At 43.6% G+C, this 23,635-nt stretch overlaps 1 protein-coding gene across 2 annotated transcripts in view; it reads left to right on the top strand.

Moving 5' to 3' along the window:
• CHRDL1 (chordin like 1) overlaps positions 1-13,513 on the top strand; it is a 129,985-nt gene extending 116,472 nt beyond the window's left edge. For both annotated transcript variants that reach the window (XM_068962159.1, XM_068962160.1), the window contains exons 10-12: positions 5,518-5,685; positions 7,687-7,776; positions 11,890-13,513. In XM_068962159.1, coding sequence (XP_068818260.1) covers positions 5,518-5,685; positions 7,687-7,776; positions 11,890-12,020 — 389 coding nt within the window. In that variant the 3' untranslated portion in view covers positions 12,021-13,513. The remainder of the gene's footprint in view (positions 1-5,517; positions 5,686-7,686; positions 7,777-11,889) is intronic.
• Positions 13,514-23,635: the final 10,122 nt, after the last annotated feature.

Here is a 23,635-nt window from a genome sequence, read left to right as displayed (position 1 = left end):
GAAACCTGCCATGTAATTGTAACCGTAATAGTTCTACCAATAGCTAATAAGGAGCTACATCCGCTCCCCTTTTGAAGGGCTGATAAGGTGGTTGCTTGGAAGACACTGACTTACCAGAAATTGGCTAGGGATTTGCTTGTGTCTACCACACCTCTGAACCCATGTAGCCATAAGGACTGAACTTAAACCTTGCTTTTCTAAATCCTAGAGAAGTTAGGTTGTTGTGATTATTAGGAAGGACAATAGCCTCCTTCGTTAATATCACCATTTAACTTGTCAAAGCACAATTACCTCCATTTTCTCTTGCAGACAGGACTAGAAATGGGTGAGGTACAGTGGAAGGAGAGTGGGTTCCAGTCCTAAGCTGCTGTGTGACTTTGGAAATGTGCCGGATCAGTTGATATCCAAGCTTCCTTCCAATACTAAAATCCTATGATATTATCATTTCCCTATTAAAGAAAAGAAAATTAAGGTGTATAAAGTGAAGTGACTTGCCCAGAGTCACAGAAATAGATAATAAAACCAAGGCTTGGAACCCAGGTCGCTTCCAGCCCATTGTTTTTTCCAGGCCAGTAGAAGATGTGAAGTGTTTGTTTGTTTGTTTTAGTAAAGGCAATCGATTAGTTAAATGGTGGTTTTGACACATGAGCTAGAGAAAAACACAGTCCATAGTATTGGGGTTTACAGAGTACTGGATTGGTAATCAAGCATTCTGGCCCTGGCTCTGCCACTGCTTTCCTATGTGACCTATAATGAGTCACTTCACCTCTCTGAGCCTCAGTTTTTTTCTCTATAAAATGAGAGAGTTAGAACAGATATCTTATGGCTTTTCCAGCTCTAACCTTCTAAGACTGAATGAATTAGTCACTTCCAGGCACATGAATTTATCATTTCTTATGTTTACCTGCAAAGCATTATTGTAAACATAGATTCAAAAAAAAAGAACAAATGTTTTAAAATGTAGGCAAAGTTAAATCATTTATTCAATTTAGACAATTCCTCATGAGTAGCAGGCAAACACGAACTTAGTCAATGTATATATGTATTTTGAGTATCTTCATGTAGGCCAATGGTTCCCAAACTTCTCTGCACATTGGAATCCCCGAGAGAGCTTCTAAAAATACCTATGTCTCATCCCCAGCTATTATGATTTAAGTCATTTGAGGTGTAGCCTGAGGTTTGGAATTTTAGAAGACCCCCAGGCCTTCTTGTCTGTAATTTGCAGACAACTTTGGGAACCACTGCTGGAGGCTCAGGTTGGTTTATAGTCTTGCTAATCAAAGTATGGTTTCTGGACCAGCAGTGCCTGGGAGCTAGTTAGAAAGGCAGATTCTCAAGTCCCACCCCAGACCAACTGCATTTTAACAAGGTTTCCCAGGTGATTCCAATGCACATTAAAGTTTGAGAAGCACTGATTTATAGCACAAACAAAATCTTTCTTAATGTAACAACCTTCATCTTCCAAAGTAAACGGGGCAACATGTGGGTAGGAAGGCCAGGAGCTATCTGATATGAAGTGGAGGATTGGAGCATTAAGGTTGATGATGAGAGATACTTAGTAGGGACAGGGAGAGAGCACATTCTGTGGATATGAACATGGCGGCCACCCAGCCACGATGACCTTATAACTTCCAAGTTTGCAATCTCACTGGAACCGCCAAGCCTTTTAGTGTCACTTAGAAGTAGGTCCACCAATACGGTGTTCTCTCCTGTCAAGGGTCTAACACCTAGAATCGTAAAAGTAATAGAACAAGATAATTTCAGACACAAATTAATATTTACCTAGACTATGCAGGTAAGTTAAACCCTCCTGCTATATAATATTCCAATTTGAATCTCACACCTTCAAACCAAATCCCATTTCTTTGTATGGTTAGGATTGGATGGGTGTAGGTGATTCAAATAAGAGGGAAGGACACAGAACAAGTGCTGCCTTTCAGACTAGTGGCATTTATTCAAATCTTTATGCTTATCTTTTTCTAAAAAAATTATTTATTTTAATTGGAGGCTAATTACAATATTGTGGTGGTTTTTGCCATACATCAACATGAATCAGCCATGGGTGTACATGTGTCCCACCTTACACTCTTTGGCTAAGCAGTGCTACTAGAAATCCAAAGAAAGTGATCAGAGACATACAGATATATACAAACAAGGATTTTTACTGCAGTGCTGTTTACCATAGTGAAATGTTAGAGACAACCTGAAAGTCCACCAGTATGGAAATGGTTAAATAAATTGCGGTACATCTGCACTGTGGTGTATTATACAGCCATTAAAAATCACCATAGAACAAGATTTAATGGCACAGAAATATGCTTGCAGTACATCTATTAAGTACAAAGAACAAGCTACAAAAGAATATGTGGTTATGATCCCACTACTTGTGTTTATGAATAGCACTGATAATATGCTTAGACCAAAAAAAAACGAAAACTGGAAGGACATATGGCAGAATGTAACAGTGGCCATCTTAGGGTTACTGGATGATGGGCAATTCTTATTTTCTTCTTTTTGTTTATCTGCATTTTCTAAATTTTCAGCCGTAAATGTGTATGACTTTTATAACTAGAAAAAGAAATAGAGGCTTTTATTTTTTAAAACTGCTCTCAGAATCCCAATTGGCAATATCTTAAAGAGTCTCATTGACTAAACCTGTTTCTCTGGAAGAGTGGCTTTTCCCACTTTCCTGCACTGCTCAGACATGTAGAGATGGCAGACTTACTGGGCAACATGGAGGAGAGAATGTCTTGTCCCATTCAGTCACCTGCCCTCAGTAGGCCACACACAGGTGTCTGTGAATTGTAAGTTTCCTCTGATAGTCATGTTTCCCTCCAAGAGTCACTAGCCACGGAGGTGACTTCAGAGCCTCAGGGGGCATGCACTTGTTCATGCAGCATGCAATCTGGAAACACATATTCTGTGCCTACTGTGTGCAAGACATGGTTCCAGGCACTGAGAATAGGGAGATAAAGCAGACAGATGCAGGCTACTTGCCAGCAATGCTCCTTACATCCTGGCAGGAGAAGAAAGACAATGAACACAGAACAATAAGGTAATTTTCTGTGGTGCTGAGTACTGGGAAGAAAAAAAAAAACACAGAGAGATCAGGTGAATGGGACAGGCAGGGTGGAGCATTTTCAAAAGACTGGTAAGGGTCAGCTTCTATGAAGAATGATGTTGAGGAGAGTCCTGAATGATGTGAAGGGGTGAAAAAGTGAAGTCATGACATCCTCAGCCTCTTAGACAATGACACAGAACACAGAAGAAAAGGAATAAAGGAGTGAGCAGGGAAGAGATTGACAGAAGAAAGAAGAGTAAATTCAGTTATTCATGCTGAGAACAGAAAAGAGAGAAAATTTGCAAATGATTCAGTCAAAAATTTTCTTAGAACAAGCTATTGCAGGGCCCTCCAGTAACAAAGCAAGGCCAAAATGTAGGATGTGAGTTTCACCTCTCTCTTGTCTTTGTTCTGGTGGAGGCTGGCCTTGCTTTATATATCAGTGGCCATCTTTGGAGTTGTGTTGGACTTCTACTGCCTGAAGTTTCCCCAACTCACTCTCAACCCCACCGTACTACCCCAATACCCAGAATTCCCATAATGACACATTCCTTTTGGGTTACAGCAGGAAAAGGTTAAGACTTCAAGCTTGTTTCTCGGGCTGGGATAATACTGATACGTCTCCTGTGTCAGTCATCCCCACTTCCGTAAGGAATGGTTTCTCAGTTTCCTAGTTCTGGAGAGCTCAGGACATGAACGTTTCTCTTGGAAAGTGGTAATGGCCAGAAATGACTTCAGGCATGTCATGCTTCCCTGGAAGGAAATGAAAGTAGGTGAACACGCAGTGATCAGAAAGCACCTGGAAGTGAAGGGTGTGGAATGAAGAGGTTGCCGAGGAGGTAGCTCAAAAGACACACTCTGTTTATTTACTCTTAATATTTTCACTTGCCAGCCTGGATGAGTCACTAATGGATTTTGTTGTTTGTCGATCCCTTGTAGTGAGAAAATTAAGCTCTTGGAGGAGAGGGGTTGTGGGACAGGCTGACTTTTTAGGACACTGGGAGAAATTTTTAGCATATCATAGGTACTTGCAGTCCCTTCATGGATTTCTTATGGCAGTTATAGCTATAGCTGGCGAGCAGGATTTAACACATGAACCAGACTCTCATTCTAAAGCTGGTAATTAATACACAGAGGTTCCTGTATACTCCGTGACCTCTTTCCCCCTCCACTCATTTGGAAAGTGCTAGCACACATCCCTTAATTACCTAGCATTTCACCAAAAAAGACCAGCCCACCAAGTAATTAAATTACTGAAAAGAAAGACAAAAGGGAAAGTAAACTTGACTCTAGGATAATCTGCAAATTGTGTAATACAACCTGAAATCACCCAGAGAAGACTAGGATTTTGTCCTTCTAGTGCCTAACGGTGGTGGGAATGGGAGAGGTAATCAGGTCAGCAGGAGACATGCAATAGCAATTTGAATACAAACTCTAGTCCAGATGCGTGTGACTGGGTAAGAGTGAATCCCCCTAATTAAAGTCATGGGTCCAAAGCACTCAACACCCAATGCTTTCATCAGATATTCTTACAGATGGCTTCTGCACATATTCAAAATCTGTCAGGGTGTCCTCGGCTTTTCTTTGTTGTTCTGATTTGAGCATTACGCTTTAAATACACAGCTGAAGAGGGTGTTCATTACGAGGCCAGTAAGAACTTAACTCACTGATAACCAAGCAAGGGCAACTTTTGGTAGGGGGCTGAGGAAAGAGGAGCATAGAGCAGGAGGAGTAAGGGGGCTGGTATCCCTATGCCTGGAAGTGGAAATCCAACAATTTAGTGTATACTTTAAATGATCCATAGTTGAGGGATTTGACCAACTTTTTTGTGTCTTCCAACCATTCGATTGGCACAGTGTACATATGACTAATCTGACATCTAGGTTTTGGCACTGGTGTTGATCTGGTATTAGCATTCCCCTTGAAAACAAATCAAAGAGCGTTCAGAAATGTCAGCCCAATTTGGATAGATCCTTTGGGCAAGTATATGCACATAAATGAGTGTCATAAATGTTTTCTAAGTCTACCTAAACGACGTTAGGGACGTTAAGTGAGGCCTTCCATCAGCCCATTCCTTGGGTCTCTGTTGGCAACACTGAGCTAGGCCAACCATGATCCTGACCCAGCATGGAAAATCCTCTGTTCCCTTAAGTGCCCAGCACCTTTGTATCTGGTCACATTCTTCCTCTTCGTGAAGCTCCACTTTTCAAGTGATGGTGGATCCATTGTGGGTTTGGGGCCAGTGTTCTGTCATCACGTGGACTTAAAGGTCATGTGCTCTTTTGTGATCTGGCAGTGAAATGTTGGTGGAATTTCTATCTCTGTAGGAATGTCCTTGTAGATTGTCCACTTTTGATGCTTGTGCAGCGCTGTGAATGCTGAGACTACATAAATGCAGAGGTTTGCTTTGACTTTTGGAAAACCATGACAAATCTCTACTCACTTCCTGATTCCAGAAGAACTTCCAGGGCAAAGCTTTGACAGCAAAGGCTACTTTTGTGGAGAAGAAACAATGCCCGTATATGAGTCTGTGTTCATGGAGGATGGGGAGACCACCAGAAAAATAGCACTGGAGACAGAGAGACCGCCTCAGGTAGAGGTCCATGTTTGGACCATTCGAAAAGGTGAGCCAGACGACATTAATCTCTTGTTATTATTATTATTTTTTTGTAAGGGGGACACAGGGAAGGAGGGGAAGAGTCATCGTTTTTCTTCAGCCTGTTCCCCTGTTTCAGTCAGAAGATTTCCCATTTGCTTAGAAATGAACACATGACTCACGCAGTTGCTATTGTGCCCTTTAACTGTGACCTGGGCTAAAAAGTAAGTATTGACCATAGGGTCTGTTGTCTTTCTCACACAACCAAGGCTGGAGGAGTGGTTCTTAACCCTGGCTGCACATCAGACTCATCTGGGAAGGTTTTTATATACCAAATGCCTGATCCTACCCACAGAGAGTCTGACTAATTGTCCAGGAGTGGGGCTTGGGCTTAAGGGTTTGTTCAGAAAGCTCCACAGGTGATTCTGGTGTACAGCCGGGATTGTAAACTTCCCAAATGTAATCTACTGTTGTTTCCAAGATGAAGCTCAACAAACATGAAAATGCATTCATTCAGTGCCAAGCAGAGTCTCGAATCATACTGAGACCTCTTGCCTCAAGAAAATTATAGTCTCACTGGAGGGACAATCCCAGGCATGAGGTCCCATTCCTTTGCTGATTACTCCCATTAACTACCCAAGCAAGCTACATTCTGTTCATTGTGAACCTACATCTATTCAAATCATCCCATAGCTAAAAGACTAAGCTGATCTAGTCTGGTCAAGTTTTCAAGGAATCCAAGTGTAGAGGTGACATTTCAATTTGGAAACAGTGCACATCCTTTTGCAACTGGATCCCACCTAAGGCTCAAGGGTGCTCAAACTCAAGTAAGTTTTGGCATCACGCAAGGTACTAGGGTGAGACACAGCTACCTTGCCCCATCCAAGATATTTGAGTGCAGTCAGCCAAGGGGAGTATCTAAACACTTGTGTTTCTAACAAATAGTCGGATGATGCTGCTATAGGCAGTACTTGGACCCATCTTTTGAGGAACAACTGCACTAGTATTTGTGGGCCTTTTTTTGTCTCCTTTCTTTCTCAAAAGAACAGGAACTTCTCTGTACCCCTTTAAAAATATGCTAGAACACACATATAAGGCTCAGCACTGTTTATTTTTGCTTTTGACCTAGGCATGTTGGTTTGCCATCTCTTAACTCCTTAGCTCCTTAGTCACCAGGACTAAGCACTGTTCTGTTGGCTTCCCTACTGGCATTGCCCCACAGAGGGGTGTGGATGCTTTTCAACTGGTTACTATCACCTCTAAAGAGCCTGTTGTACACAACACTGGGTCACCAAAGATCTATGCATGCTGGACAGAGGAAAACCCAGGTTCCATGTCCACTGCTCCCTGTAGACCTCTGGAGGTTTATTTAAGTGGGCTGGTAACATTGCTCCTAAACTGCAAGGCAGTTTTCTATTGTTCACATGTTATTCTGATGAAAGCTATTTGGGCAAGGTTGAGACTGGGAGCCCAGTTATTTTTACTCTGCCCATTTTTATAAGGGAAAGCAAAAGGAGCTATGATTGTTTCCCAAAGGAAAATATGCTTTCTGGGGAGTTTAGGAAGTGGGATGGCTTCTCCATTTACACAAATGACCCATGTGCCAAGCCCACTTCAAGTTCTCACTGCTGAGCCAGGGGAGCAGCCCAGTGGCTTGGCAGGGACATAGCCAACTCAGATGGGGGGCAAGGGCAGAATGTCTAATACTGCCTTTGGCTACAGAAACTCCAACCAGCGCCCATGCTTGATTCCCCGTGGCTTTCCCCAGGAATGGGTCCCACGGTCAGCAGCTCTGTCTCCCTTATCTCCATCCTCTGGAGAACCAGGGGGAAGGTCAGTGAGCCAAGAAAACAAAAGCAGTCAATTGTAACCCTCGAGTCAACCAAGTTCCTGGTTAAGCACATTACACAGCCCAGCTCAAGACTCCTAAGCCCCAATAATAAGATGATATGCTTAGCTCAAGCAGAAAACAGCATTGCTGGTTCCAGACAGCACCTGACCACCTGCCTGATTTTTTGCTTGGCCCCAGGCATCCTCCAGCACTTCCATATTGAGAAGATCTCTAAAAGGATGTTTGAGGAACTCCATCACTTCAAGCTGGTGACCAGGACAACGCTGAGTAAGTGACAACTGTCTTCTCTCCTCCTTGGAAAACACATCTGTTTTCCACATCTTGTCTCCCCAACTGAAGTACCGGCTGTGTTCTCACTGAACAGGAGCAATGCTCCTCATCAATTTTAGAGAGACTATTCTCTCTCTCTCCTCTGGGTGATGAAACCCAGAGTCTTAAGAGGTTCCGAGGTCTGGTCTACCCAGATGTGGAGATCTCACATCTGGAAAGCTATGACCTCACTGGTGGGGCTGAGAGAGACAGAGAGAAGATGACTGCATATCAATTCTTGGATTGTCTCAAAGTTCTGTTTGACTCCTTGGAACTGCCCTGGGTGGTCATGTTTCTTTAAAGGCACTCAAGCCTGCTAGCAACTCTCCCTAGGTTTTCTAGGCTAGGTGGAGCCTGGGACTAGATCCTGCTAGGCACCGAGGGAGGGAGCGAGGTGGGGGGAGGGGTGAGAGGACTTCTAAAGGAATAAAAGGCACAGAATTTCTATCCACTGGGAATTCTAATGGGTGAGACAGAACATGAAAGTGTGTTCATTATGAATTAATATATTTCTGAAGAGTTAAATACCTAAGTGTTCAGGGAAATCTGTGAAAAACAATGAGATGAGAGCCACGTGGGCTTAGTTGGGGAGGAGGTGGGTTTTGAAAGAGAAGGATGTGATTGGGCAACAGGTCAGGAAATCAGTCCAAGGAGAGGGTACATCGTAAGAGAAGACTCAGACAGGAGCAAACAAGAAATGTGGGTGTGGGTGACAAAGAATCACAAAGGCCACATAGGTTGCACAAAAAGGTGAGACAAGTTGGAGGCAGGAAGTAGAGGGCCTGGAAGAAGCCAGTGAGAAGTTGAGATAGCAGGCAAGGAGCATGGGTAGTTGATGCAAACTTATACACAGTGTATCAAGTGTATGAAGATGGTGCCTTGGAAAGATGTTTCTTGCCTCTCAGATGCATTTATTAAGCATGTATGACTTTGAGAAGCCATATTCTAAAGAAGCCAGTTGTTCCATCGCTCAGTCACATCTGACTCTTCATGAGCCCATTGACTGCAGGACGCCAGGCTTCCCTGTCTTTCCTTGCTTAGATTCATGCCCACTGAGTCAGTGATGCCACCCAACCATCTCATCCTCTGTTGCCCCCTTCTCCTGCCCTCAGTCTTTCCCAGCATCAGGGTCTTTTCCAATGAGTCAGCTCTTCACAGCAGGTGGCCACAGGATTGGAGCGTCAGCTTCAGCATCAGTCCTTTCAATAAATATTCAGGATTGATTTCCTTTAGGATTGACTGGTTTTATCTCCTTAGAGTCCAAGGGACTGTCAAGAGTCTTTTCCAGCACCACAGGTCAAACGCGTTAATTCTTTGGTGCTCAGCCTTCTTTATGGTCCAACTCTCACATCCATACATGACTACTGGAAAAACCATAGCTTTGACTAGATGGATCTTTGTTGGCAAAGTGATATATGCCACACTAAGAAGTTGTGATTGATCTCCAGACAAGAGAACTCCAGTGGGGGTTTTTAAGCAAGTGAATGATGCATTCATATCTGGATTTTAGAAAGTGGTACTTGCTATATGGGGTGGAAAGTGGGTTTCTAGTGAGAGAGCTGGTGATCGTCTGTAGGAAGCTGTTAGACTGTATTAAGTCAGTTAGACAGAGGAGGAGGTGTCCCTGTGAGGGGCGGAAGTTACACCATCAAGATCAGGAGCAAAGAGAGAAATGAGTTTAGAATGACTCCAAATTAGCAACTTTATAGATTGAGTGAAGAGTAATACTATTCACCAGTAGGAAACTGGAGAATGAGAATTGGAGAAAAAAATGAGTTTTATTTGGAACATGTTTGAAGTCCATCTGAGCAGAGTTATCCAGTAGGCAGCTGGACATAAGATTGGTAAGGTCAAGTGTTTATTCTGTAGGAGATGAGTAGACAACTAACTGGACGGTAGGAGAATTCAAACGGAGTTGGAAGCTCCTATGAGTAGGGAATAAAGGAGGCAGAATCTAGGATCCCACGATCAATAATGTGACTTTTGAAATTGCCGATTAATTTCAGAGAACATATTTTTGTTCATACTGTGAGCCAGGCATTGTGCTAGGCACTGGGGCACTTGGAAGATGATTTAAGCAAACTCTTCCCATCACAGTTAGCATTGGGGGTGCATAATGGAGGTAGATGATGTGTTCCTCTGTGTGTAGCTGAAGGCAGTGAGTGATGAGATGATCCTGCAGAGTCACCTGGGGACAGAGAAGTGCAAGCCTGACCCTGTGTATAATGTGCCTGTCAGATCCTGGTGCACTGCAGGGCTTCGATGGAAGCTGCTTTTTTGCATGACCCATCTCCCCTTTCCCATAAAATCTAAGAGACTAGAGAGAAGTGAAGAATCCAAGTGAGAGAGGAGCAGCAAGATGGGAGGCTGTAAGGAAGGGGGGACATGATCTCCTCTGGTGAGAGAAAGAAAAGAGGTTCAATGTCAGTTCTGGATTAAGACGAGCTTGCTGATCTTGGACAAGAGGTTCTCCAAGTGGCAACCTTATGGGGATGAAAGGAAGACTGAAGAGGGTATGCAGGTGGGCATTTTGTTAGGAAGCCTATTTGCCAGAGCAGGATGATAGCAGGGGAAGGAAAATCATGCCATGGAGGGACCAGGAAAGTTAGAAAAGGGATGGTTCAGAGACATCTGGTGGTTTCCAGCGCTCAGCACAGGGTACACGCTCAAAACTGCTTGCTCAGTTAGCATGACTGGAGGGAGAATAGAGAAGTTGGTAGGGACACATTGGAAATGTGGACAGTTCTGGGGGAGGGGGGAGAAAACAGGGACTGGAAGGGGACCGGAATAAAGATGACAGGAAACGGAAGGGATGCAGTTGTGTTCACTCAGAGCAGAGAGGGGTCCCCTGGTGGATGTGATACTGGAACTCTCAGCATGTGGGCATAAGACAAAGCAGAGGGGAGAGTTGTTGTTGTTGTTTTTTAATATACTAATCAAGTTTAATGACAAGTCAATTAAAAAAAGATTGACTCAGTCTAAAATATATCAATAGACAAAGCAAGCACTATTTTACCAGTTCTTTGTGAAGAGCCTTCAAGTTTTTATGTTCTCATTCTTAGCATTTAGTATACATTTAAATATATCTAGAATGCTTTTATTTTAATTTAATATATTTTTTACTTGGAGGAAAATTGCTTTACAATGTTGTGATGGTTTCTGCCATACAACAATGCAAATCAGCCATAATTATACATAAGTCTCCTCCCTCTTGAGCTTCCCTCCCTTCCCCCTCTCCCACCCCGCTAGGTCATCACAGAGCACCAGGATGGGCTCCCTGCGTTATACAGCGACTTCTCACCAGCTATGTATTTTATACATCATAGTGTATATATGTCGATGCTACTTTCTCCATTTGTCCCACTCTCTCCTGTTACTGTGTCCACAAGTCTGTTCCGTCTGCATCTCCATTCCTTCCTTGCAAATAGGTTCATCAGTACCATCTTTCTAGATTATATATATATATATATATATATATATATATATATATATATACACACACTTTAATATACGATATTTGTTTTTCTCTTTCTGACTTACATCACTTTGTATAACAAGCTCTAGGTTCATCCACTTCACTGGAACTGAGAGGGGAGAGTTTTTGACAAAGGGTGGCAGGAATAAAGAAACGAGCAATAAATAATCAAGTAACCCAAACTAATATTCAGGCCTCAGAGAGTAAGCCAAGCCCCAGGAATGCACCAGGTACAAGTCCCCAAAGTGCCTTATTTGACCTACTGCCACCTAAGAGCTAACGAACTGATGGTGAAGCAAGTCCTAAGTGCTACCTAAGTAGACTGTAAAAATCCCAAGAATAACACTTAGATTTTACTCTTGGGATTCTGACAAATGCTGTGTGTTGAAACGAAGACCCTGTGACCCATGTTCCATATCTGTCCCCAGGAAAGTGTTTCAGGAGAGGTCTGTTTTGCTGAAAGTTCATGACGCCTGTCTTTGAGCTCCCCTGGCGGATCTGTGAGCATTCAGGGAAGCCTTGGGTGTGTATGTTCTGCTCCTCGTTGGCTCTGCCTGCCTCTCACATCTCTGGGCCACTTTGTGTTTGCCTTTTAGGCCAGTGGAAGATCTTCACTGAAGGAGAAGCCCAGATCAGCCAGATGTGTTCAAGTCGTGTGTGCCGAACGGAGCTTGAAGATTTGGTCAAAGTGTTGTACCTGGAAAGGTCTGAAAAGGGCCACTGTTAGACAAGACAGACAGTATTGGATAGAGTAAAGCAAGAAAACTCAAGCTGCAGCTGGACTGCAGGCTTACTTTGCTTAGGTCAACAGTGTCCTAAAACCCCAAACTCAAATGCAGTCAATTATTCACGCCATGCACAGCATAACTTGCTCCTTTATTGGAGTGGTATGTCAGCCCTTAAACATCTCCTCCAAAGAGACTAGAAGAATTTTGAATTCTCTGTGGGAGGAAGAGGGCTAGGACGCCACAACACTGCTCTAGTGTCTGGGAGAATCACATTTCTTTACAGGTTAAAGAGTAAACAAAACCTCTAGAAAGTTATTCCAGTGAAAGAAAGAGAAGGGAATTGCTTAGTAGGAGTTCTTTAGTACAGAGAAAATATTAGTATGAGATTCTTCTCTTTAAAATTTAGAATGTCTTGTGTTTAAATAACTTGCTATATTCACACACACACAGGTACACATACACATGTGCATGCGCACACATACATACTGAACTACAGCCTTCATTCTGAGGCAAGGCTAGTGTAGACTCTCCCCTTCTTTCCCTTGCCTGACTCCCAGGTAACTTGGAGGCAGTTGGCACCCAGGAGGATAAATAAGGAGTTGTGAGTAGAAGGCTCTGCACTTGGGTCTATGATGTGGTTGTTGATGGCACCGATTCTGGGAAAGAATAAAAACACCATTTCATGGCTGCCTTCACTCTGAAGTGGAAAAGAACTTTTACCTTATGACACCACTTCTCTTTTCTCCCTAAACCTCCATAAAGAAGTTAGAATTGAGTAAAACTTCTAGAAACTGAGTCTACATAAAAGAAAATAATTATTTAAGGAAAGAGTTGCTAGAAGTCAGCAAGGTCAGCCATGTGTTTTCAAGTCAATAAAACTCACCAATTAACAGCTCAATCCTCACTTACTGTCCTGAAGTCATAGTTCTCTAGTCCAAAAATTTTAGTTAAATGATGAAATTCTAGAAGCTTCTTAAAAGGGCAGTTTCTTTTCTCCAATTACAGGAGTTGGTTTTTACTTGGCAAAGGGACTCCGTCCTCCCAAGCTTCAGTTAGGAGAATTATCGCTCACTGGGGGAAATGGGGATTCTGATAACAATCCTTATCCTAAGGCTTCCTGCTGTTCTCCTCTCATGCACCAAGCATGAACCTGAATCATGGATCCCAGTGAGGGCTGCTCCAAAAATGTCTCTTTGCAGCCTAATACCAGAGCCCAAGTGATCCATTCTGAGGGAAAACTATAAATTCTCCACAGCAGGAATCTCAAACTTGCTTTCTAGATTTATCTCCTCAGGGGGGCCTGGATGAACTCTAGTGAATACTTAAATATTAAGGACCGAGAAATCCCATTTTTCCTACTCTGTGACCATAAGTAAGATGAACATTTTTTTGTTATTTGACACCAATAGGGAAAAATGTAAAAGGTCCAGTCTTTATGGCAACCTGACATAAAAGAGTCTGTTCTCATCACAGAGACGGAGGCCTGGTGGCCAGGCCTTCAGGGGACCACCTCTCAGACACATTGTTCTTGAGGAGGGGAGGGGAAGGAAGGAGGACATCCAGAATATTAGTGGTGGGGTGGCGGGGTTGAACATTAAACAGCTGCTGTCTCCCGCCCAGAGGTGGCAGTATTTCCATAGCGTGGAAACAAGTCATTGGATCCTGAGTCAGTGGTGATTCCCCTTCTGATGACTCAGCCCCAAAACCTTCCAACCCAGGTGTTCTCTGAAAGCTCAACCTGAAGGGAACACCCAGGGAGCTTCCCTAGATAGACTGTTGCCCGCAGGGGCCGGGACACGCCTTGGCCAGGCGCAGTGTGAAGCAGGAGCTGGGGTGCTGGGCGAGGCCAACGTAGAAACCCTCCAATGTTCGGTGTTGCAGAGAGAGAGAAGAGGCCGAGCCGCCTGTACTTAGTAGAGAGGAATGGATGTGGTTCTTCTTGTGTATTTATTTGTACCATAAACACTTGGAACAAGCAAAGCCCATAAGTACCACTTAGCAGCTGTAGCCATTTTCTAGTTAACTCATGTAAACAACTAAGAATAACATAACAGTATTACCCTTTCACTCTTCTCACAGGACATGTACCTAAATAGGGTACTTATTTATGTAGTCACTGTATTTCTGGATTTTTAAATTAATAAAAAGTTCATTTGGAAAAATCCTGTGCAGGAATGTCATGTGACTGACTCTGGGCAGCACGGACCTTGGGCTGGGTAACTGGTGATGGAAGGGCCTGGCTTTTGCACACTCAGCCTGACACCCCTCTCACACTACAGCCTCATGGTTAGGAGTGAGAACTTTGCAGTCAGATGACCTGGGTTTTTAATCCCAGTTCCACACTTAGCAGCTGTGTCAGTCACCCCAGCTATAAAATGGGGATGATAGTGGTATCATCGACCTTTGCCTGCAATCTTGCAGTGAAATTTAATTCCATCAGTTCATGTTAGGTGATTAAACTAGTGTCTGGTGCATAATGAGCATTTACTCATGGCCATGAAAGTTCAAAAATGGCATGGCACTGAAAATGGCCATTGATTTATGGCTTCTATTTAGGCCAAGACATTTAAGAGCCTGGGGACAGAAGGCCATTGACATGGGTTTCAAGAGGGCCTTAATTTTGGTCTGCTGCTCAGTGGCAAATTTGCATAGGGAACAAAGTAAAAGTATTGTCACATATTTCAATCCAGACTAAATTCCCTCAAACTCTTAATACCAGCTAAATTAGTGCTATCACAGAAGTCAAAATACAAGAGATCTGCAATGTCAAATTATGTAAGGTCTGAAAAGGAGACTGTGTTTAGTTGCTCAGTCCTGTCTGACTCTTTGCAACTTTTTGGGCTGTAGCCTACCAGGCTCCTCTGTCCTTGAAACTTTCCAGGCAAGAACACTTGAGTAGGTTGCCATTTCCTTCTCCAGAGGATCTTCCCAACCCAGGGATTGAACCCTCATCTCCTGTGTCTCCTGCATTGCAGGCAGATTCTTTACCCTCTGATCTATTGGGGAAGCCCCTTAAAAAGGCTATGTGTGACATGGTTAGATAGCATCAATGGACATGAATTTGAGTAAGCTCCAGGAGATAGTGGAGGACAGAGGAGCCTGATGTGCTATAGTCTATGGGGTTGAAAAGAGTTGGACATGACTTAGTGACTGAACAACAGCAACAGTAAAGGACACACTGGTGTTAGCAACACAGAGGTCAGTGGTGGTGAAATGCTGGGGAAGTGATAGGAGTAGAGGCCAGAAGTGAGTAGGGAGATAAGCAACTGGAGGCAGCAGCTTGAGGCAACCCTTGGTATGCTGTGTTTAGTCGCTCATTTGTGTCTGACTCTTTCCAACCCTATGGGCAGTAGCCGGCCAGGCTCCTCAGTCCATTGGATTTTCCAGGCAAGAATACTGGAGTGGGTTGCCATGCCCTCCTCCAGAGGATCTTCCTGACACAGAGATTGAACCTGTGTTTTCTGCATTGCAGGCAGATTTTTTTTTTCACTCACTGAGCCATCAGAAGGTAAAAGAAGTAGCAGAAGAAGGATATGAGGTCAAGGGAAAATTTTTGTCTTAAACATGGGAGATGTTTGGCCATGTCTGAATATTGAAGGGAGGGATCCTATAGAGAAGAAAAAATGGAAAGTGATGGGAAAGTCAGGTTAACTTGCTGTTTGGGTTACCCCACACAGAGCCCTTGCCCACAACCCAGACAAATTTTTGGCCTTTGGTTTCCATCCCCTTACTGTGAATTAGCTACTCCTAGTTCCCATCATCTCTCTTAGCTTGGTCCCACTTTATACCTGACATATTTTCTTCTGGAATGATGGGCTATAAATCCCAATAAATGCCTCCATTGGGGGAACCACATAAACCAGACACCTTGGCTTCACCTGGCACGCTATCATTTCCCTGATCACCCACATCCAAATTTCACCAAGTCCTACCCATTTGATCCCCTAAATATAGCCCATGTTTATTGCTTTTTGCCCTTATCTTCCTCTTGCAGGGTCTTTTCCTTCCTATAGTTTTTACTCTCCTCCTCTAAGGGAGTCTCAGGAATCTCCTAAGATCCTCTCATATGGGTTCAAGGACAAGTCCTGCCTGCCACCACATTACCCACCCTTTTAGTTTTTTCTTGCTTTGGCACTCCTCTGCGAGGGGCACTGCTGGAAAAAAGATGGCTGTCTACTGCCTCCATAAGCACATCTGTCCTAACATTCACCATGGCCACCAGCTGTAACATTACAGGTGGGTATGCCTTCTGCTGGCCTGGAGGAGCCCTCGGTGTTCTACAGTGCCACGGTATCCTGTGCACAAGTGGGGAGAAGGCCCTCCTCCCTCCCCCTGCACTGTTATACCTTGTCACCTTATGCTAAAACAGCTTACATGGAGTTGGTGCGTATGTATTGTGTGGACCAAAGCACAGTCTGCTTGTGCTTGAGTCTCCTGGAGTTTTTAAGGAAACAAGCCTTTAACAAGCCCTTTAGTTTCTACTTTGAGCTTTCCTCAGGGCTCAGTTGCCAATATGGAGAGGTTCTGCTGAATACAGGCACCCTCATTCTATCAGGCTCCAAGGCTATGGCATACTTTATAAATTAAAGGTTTGTGTCCACCCTGCCTCCAGCATGTCTCTCAGTGCCATTTTTCCAACAGCATTTGTTCATGCCTTGCCTTTGAGTCACATTTTGGTAATTGTCACGATATTTCAAGCCGTTTCATTGTTCTTACATTTGTGATGGTGATCTGTGGTCAGTGATCTTTGATGTTACCATTGTAAAAAGATTGCGTGTGTGTGCGCTCAGTCATATCCAAATCTTTTGCGACCCTGTGCACTGTAGCCTGTCAGGCTTTTCTGTCCATGGGATTTCACAGGCAAGAATACTGGAGTGGGTTGCCATTTCTTTCTCTAGGGTATCTTCCTGACCCAGGGATGGAACCCACATCTCCTGTATCGCCTGCACAGGCGGGTGGATTCTTTACCAGTGTGCCACCAGGGAAGCCCATTGTAAAATGGTTACAACTCACCAAAGGCTCAGATGGTCGTTAGACATTTTTACCAATAAGGCCTTTTTAAAGATTAAGGTATGCACATTGTTTTTTTAGACATAATGCTGTTGCACACTTAAGAGAATACACTAGAGTGTAAACATAACTTTTATGTGTACTCTGGAACCAAAACAATTTGTGTGCTCTGCTTTATTTGCATATTTGCTTTATTGTGGTAGTCTGGAACTGAACCTGCAATGTCTCTGAGATCTGCCTGTGTAAGCCTGTAAGACAGATGTGAGTCTGTTCCCCTCATCCCTCTTTCCTTTGGTGCGCATGCACTGCTTTTATTCCCCAATGAATCCCTCATGCAAACTGACTTCAGGGGGCCTATCCCACCAATCTGCCAAACAGTGTCTGATATCTCTGAATCCTCTAAGCAGAGGAGAGAAGTCCTTGAATGCAGAGCCCTGGCCATAACATGCAGTCTCCCAAATAGTTCATATACATTTATAACTTTGTGCCTTTGTGTATGTGTTCCCACCACTAGTATAATCTTTCTTCTTCTTTGCCTGGCAAACTCCTACTCATCCTTCAAGACCCAGTCCAAATGTCACCTCCTCCCTGGAGCTTTGCCTGCCCCCCAGTAGTTTACCACCATTTTCCATTTCTCCCTATGTACTCTATCCTCCAACATGCCAAAACCATTTTCCAGATACTTACTGGGTCCTTACTACTTCTGTGTCTTTGCACACAGCTCCATTTGCCTGGAACATTCATCCTCTGATGCTTCTACTTCACAAACACCTACACATTTTTTAAAACTACTATTGCTCATCTTCTATCTTGTCCACCTCTTTCAGGCACAGATAATTGTTGCCCTAAGAAATAACAACCAAAACACTTGCGAGCCACGGTAGTCATCAATTGACATGCGTGTTTTCCCAGTTAATCCTCAGCACAGCCTTATACGATAGTTCCTATTACTGACCTTATTTTAGAGATAAGGACAGTGAGTGCCTTCACCTTTTACATGCCTTCATGTGTTAAAATGTGAAGCATTTGCCCAGCTGCAGTCTCCCTGATGAGTCTGGAGAACTCCAAGAGGGTAAGGACCCAGTGCTCAGCACTTCAAGACATTCAATAAATATTTGCCAAGTGGATAGTCAATGTGATGAGATACTTTCTCCAGCTGGGAAAGAAAGCAGTCTGGAGACTAAATATCCAGGGGCAAGGCCAGACTTCGGGACATTTTCTCTGTACCTAAGGAAAATGATGGAAGTAAAGTCCAATGCTGTAACGAGCAACGTTACATAGGAACCTAGAATGTTAGGTCCATGAATCAAGGAAAATTGGAAGTGGTCAAACAGGAGAGGGCAAGAGTGAACATCGACATTTTAGGAATCAGCGAACTAAAATGGACTGGAATGGGTGAATTTAACTCAGATGACCATTATATCTACTACTGTGGGCAAGAATCCCTTAGAAGAAATGGAGTAGCCCTCATAGTCAACAAAAGAGTCCAACATGCACTACTTGGGTATATTCTCAAAAATTACAGAATGATCTCTGTTCGTCTACAAGGCAAACCATTGAATATCACAGTAGTCCAAGTCTATTCCCCAACCACTAATTCAAAGAAGCTGAAGCTGAATGGTTCTATGAAGACCTACAACACCTTCTAGAACTAACACCCAAAAACGATGTCCTTTTCATTATAGGGGACTGGAATGCAAATGTAGGAAGTCAAGAAACACCTGCAGTAACAGGCAAATTTGGCCTTAGAGTACAGAAGGAAGCAGGGCAAAGGCTAATAGAGTTTTGCCAAGAGAATGCCCTGGTCAGAGCAAACACCCTCTTCCAACAACACAAGAAAAGACTCTACACATGGACATCACCAGATAATCAATGCTGAAATCAAATTGATTATATTTTCTGCAGCCAAAGATGGAGAAGCTCTATGCAGTCAGTGAAAACAAGACCAGGAGTTGACTGTGGCACAGACCATGAACTCCCTATTGACAAACTCAGACTTAAATTGAAGAAAGTAGGGAAAACCACTAGACCATTCAGGTATGACCTAAATCAAATCCCTTATGATTACACAGTGGAAGTGAGAAATAGATTTAAGGGACTAGATCTGATAGAGTGCCTGAAGAACTGTGGGTGGAGGTTCGTGACACTGGACAGCAGACAGGGATCAAGACCATCCCCAAGAAAAAGAAATGCAAAAAGGCAAAATGGTTCTCTGAGGAGGCCTTACAAATAGCTGTGAATAGAAGAGAAGCAAAAGGCAAAGGAGAAACGGAAAAATATACTCATTTGAATGCAAAGTTCCAAAGAATAGCAAGGAGAGATAAGAAAGACTTCCTCAGTGATCAGTGCAAAGAAATAGAGGAAAACAATAGAATAGGAAAGTCTAGAGATCTCTTCAAAAAAATTAGAGACACCAAGGGAATATTTCATGCAAAGATGGGCACAATAAAGGACAGAAATGGTATGGACCTAACAGAAGCAGAAGATATATTAAGAAGAGGTGGCAAGAATACACAGAAAAACTATACAAAAAAAGATCTTCATGACCCAGATAAACACGATGGTTGTGATCACCAACATAGAGCCAGACATCCTGGAATGCAAAAATCAAGTGGGCCTTAGGAAGCATCACTATGAACAAAGCTAGTGGAGTGATGGAATTCCAGTTGAGCTATTTCAAATTCTAAAAGATGATGCTGTGAAAGTGCTGCACTCAATATGCCAGCAAATTTGGAAAACTTGGCAATGGCCACAGGACTGGAAAAGGTAAGTTTTCATTCCAATCCCAAAGAAAAGCAATGCCAAAGAATGCTCAAACTACCACACAATTCCACTCATCTCACACGCTAGCAAAGTAATGCTCAAAATTCTCCAAGCCAGGCTTCAACAGTACATGAACTGTGAACTTCCAGATGTTCAAGCTGTTTTTAGAAAAGGCAGAGGAACCATAGATCAAATTGCCAACATCTGCTGGATCATAGAAAAAGCAAGAAAGTTTCAGAAAAATATCTACTTCTGCTTTATTGACTATGCCAAAGGCTTTGACAGTGTGAGTCACAACAAACTGTGGAAAATTCTGAAAGAGATGGGAATACCAGACCAGCTGACCTGCCTCTTGAGAAATCTGTATACAGGTTAGGAGGCAACAGTTAGAACTGGACATGGAACAACAGACTGGTTCCAAATCTCAAAAGGAGTACGTCAAGGCTGTGTATTGTCACCCTGCTTATTTAACTTATAGGCAGAGTACATCATGAGAAATGCTGGACTGGATGAAGCACAAACTGGAATCAAGATTGCCAGGAAAAGTATCAATAACCTCCGATATGCAGATGACACCACACTTACGGCAGAAAGCAAAGAACTAAAAGCCTCTTGATGAAAGTGAAAGAGGAGAGTGAAAAAGTTGGCCTAAAACTCAACATTCGGAAAACTAAGATCATGGCATCCGGTCCCATCACTTCATGGCAAGTAGATGGGCAAACAGTAGAAACAGTGACAGACTCTATTTTGGGGGCTCAAAAATCACTGCAGATGGTGACTGGAGTCATGAAATTAAAAGACGCTTGCTCCTTGGAAGAAAAGTTATGACCAACATAGACAGCATATTAAAAAGCAGAGACATTACTTTGCCAACAAATGTCCGTCTAGTCAAAGCTATGATTTTCCCAGTAGACACGTATGGATGTGAGAGTTGGACTATAAAGAAAGCTGAGCACTGAAGAAATGATGCTTTTGAACTGTGATGTTGGAGAAGATTCTTGAGAGTCCCTTGGACTGCAAGGAGATCCAACCAGTCCATCCTAAAGGAGATCAGTCCTGGGTGTTCATTGGAAGGACTGATGCTAAAGCTGAAACTCCAATACTTTGGCCACCTCATGCGAAGAGTTTACTCATTGGAAAAGACTCTGATGCTGGGAGGGATTAGGGGAAGGAGGAGGAGGGGATGACAGAGGATGAGATGGCTGGATGGCATCACCAACTCAATGGACGTGAGTCTGAGTGAATTCCGGGAGTTGGTGATGGACAGGGAGGCCTGGTGTGCTGCGATTCATGGGGTCACAAAGAGTCGGACACGACTGAGCAACTGAAAGACTCCCACATGGTGTATATGAAGGCTTCACAAAATGAACGGTACAACAGACCCAAGGTGTTGCTTCAAGTTAATGTAGACAAGAGGAGTTCCAAGTCAGCTCCAATTGTAAGCAGTCCCCAATCTAAGAATGAAATATTGGCCCCAAAATTAGACTCCAGCATGCATTTTCTTTTAGAAACATCATTCTGTTTGATGCTCATATCTCCAGGCCAGTCAACATGAGCGTCTTGTACCTTGAATAGAGCCAAATTATACAGAGTGCTAATTAGTACATGCTTAAGCTTGGTCCTAGGGGCAAGGGCAGGGGGTATGAGAGAGGAGCAAGCGGGGAGTTTCCTTTCACTCTTCGGGGTGGGGCAGATGAGAAAGGGGTGAAGAGCAGGCTCCAGGCAAAATCTCAAAGAAGGCGAAGGTTGTGCTTGCCAGCCTCCTCTCTTTCTGGGTCCCTGTGCTGTTATCCCCTCTTCACATTCCACCATACCATCCCAGACCTACCTTGCTCCTCAAAGAAACTTTGGGTTCCACCATTAATGACCTCACTCAAAAAGCAGAACCTGAGTTCCTTCAGGGCAGGAGTTCCTTCAGGGTGGAAGTTCCTTCAGAACAGCTGCCTAGGCCTCCGGAAGGAAGCAGGTTCAGTGAAGTGAAGAAGAACTGCTTAATCCTCAGATACCTTTTCAGTTTTGAAGATTTTATTACCCTTGATTACCCTCAAAATGAATTTCTCCCACTACAAAATGACAGGCAGAGGGTTGGGATGGCTGAAAACTTTTTAGCAACAGAGGCCATAGGAACAAGGGGTTATGTGTATTGGGTGTGGGGGCTGATATTTGGGGGGGCTGGAGGAAGTAGACAGCACCAAGTAAGCAAGCCATTCCTACCTTTCCCATCCGAGTGTCTGCCTGATGAAACACTGCAGAAGGGCCTTTGGCCATTTTCAGTCCAGCGATCAAGATAGACACCTCATGTCTAAGACTCTGCAGAAGACCAGGTAGTATGCTTGTTTCTGAGCTCTCAACAGTGAACAAAAGAAACCTGGCATTTGCACACACCGAGGTTGTGGTCTACCAGAGAATGCAGGCACTGAACACGTGATTCCAAGTGTGATGGGTGGGATGAAAGAATCAGTCCAAGGTGCACTACGAGAGTGCAGGTCATGGTGGTTTGTCCTCATCATGGAGGAGCAAAGAAGAAATGACATTAAAGGACAAGCTTAATGAAGACTTAGGAGTTGGAGTTACACACCGTTTTCATTTGCAGACAAGGTTTCACTGCTTTCAAAGAATTTCAACAAGCATTGGACTTAAGCATTGATTCTTGTGGTGACTCCTGTTACAATGTAGGTGCTCCTTACAGTAGGGAGAGTGGGGTAGCCACTGCAAGTCCTCCCCTATAAAGAAATTCCACCAAGGAAAATAGATAGCAGAGCCCTAGAGAGATAGAACACAAGACAGGGAAATTTTGAAAGAATAGATGTAAATCTGAAGTATTATCTGAAAAGTCAGCATTAAGTACACCTCTCCACGGGGGAGGAGGGGACTGCTTAGGTTCTGGAGTGGGGGAAGTGACATAACAAAGTGAGAAGTATTTTATCCCTGACATTATTTAGGATTGCTGGTGCACAGTGATAACAAGTCTAATTTTTAGTCAATTCTATTTTTATTTTCCAGTTCTCCAGAAAACACACCCACTTATTGACTGCACCCCATGGACCACTCCCACTCCCAACCCCACCCCACCTTCCCATGCCATTAGGTGGCAGTCAGACAAAGGTTGGAGTAAGGCAGACACAAAGTTTTCAACCCAGTTTTCAGGAGCCTTTTACTCTGCAATTCTAAGAAAATAAGTTCTCTGGAGTACCTCTTGGGATATGGTCTCCTCTCAAGCAACTAACATTATTGTACACTTGCTTTGCTAATGCCATTTATGGCTCCGAGGTTATTGATGTGAAAGGAGAATTGAGGCAATCGGTTGTCAGGCAACCCAAAAAACCCTTCTGCAGGGACTGACCAATTGTTTCCCCCAAATGTCTCTTTTGCTTTGGCTAGTGGAGACCCAGCCTGAGTATGATTACCCTCCTGGATCTGAAACAAAGACACAATCACATGGGGTGGGATTGGAAAGGACAGATATTAACCCCAAGCCACAGGCAGAGGGATGCCTGGAGCAGGACAACAGGCTTGAGGAAGCTCTGATGCAATTGGGGAAGGAGGAGGATGTTTGGTTGAAAGGAAAAGGTCAGTGTGTATTTGAAGTCAGAGCTGTGGCTATGGGACGCCCCGAAGTTTTGGAAAACTGAGGACACACTCCAAGAATATTGAGACATTCTGGCAATGCTAAAGAGGGAACCCCTCCAGAAAAACACAAGACAATTCGAGCTGATTAAATAGCTTTGGATAGAAAGTGGGACTCTGGGTTGGATGGGGTGGGAAAGATTTGCAAGCAAGTATAGGGGAAGGAGATTCTGAAAGAAAATGGAAAGAAGCTCAAAAGAAGTCTCAGGTAGCC

Source organism: Capricornis sumatraensis, chromosome X (assembly GCF_032405125.1).
Source record: "Capricornis sumatraensis isolate serow.1 chromosome X, serow.2, whole genome shotgun sequence".
NCBI lineage: Eukaryota > Metazoa > Chordata > Mammalia > Artiodactyla > Bovidae > Capricornis > Capricornis sumatraensis.
Note: the sequence above shows the minus strand (reverse complement) of the source record. Positions and strands in the feature narration are given on the sequence as shown.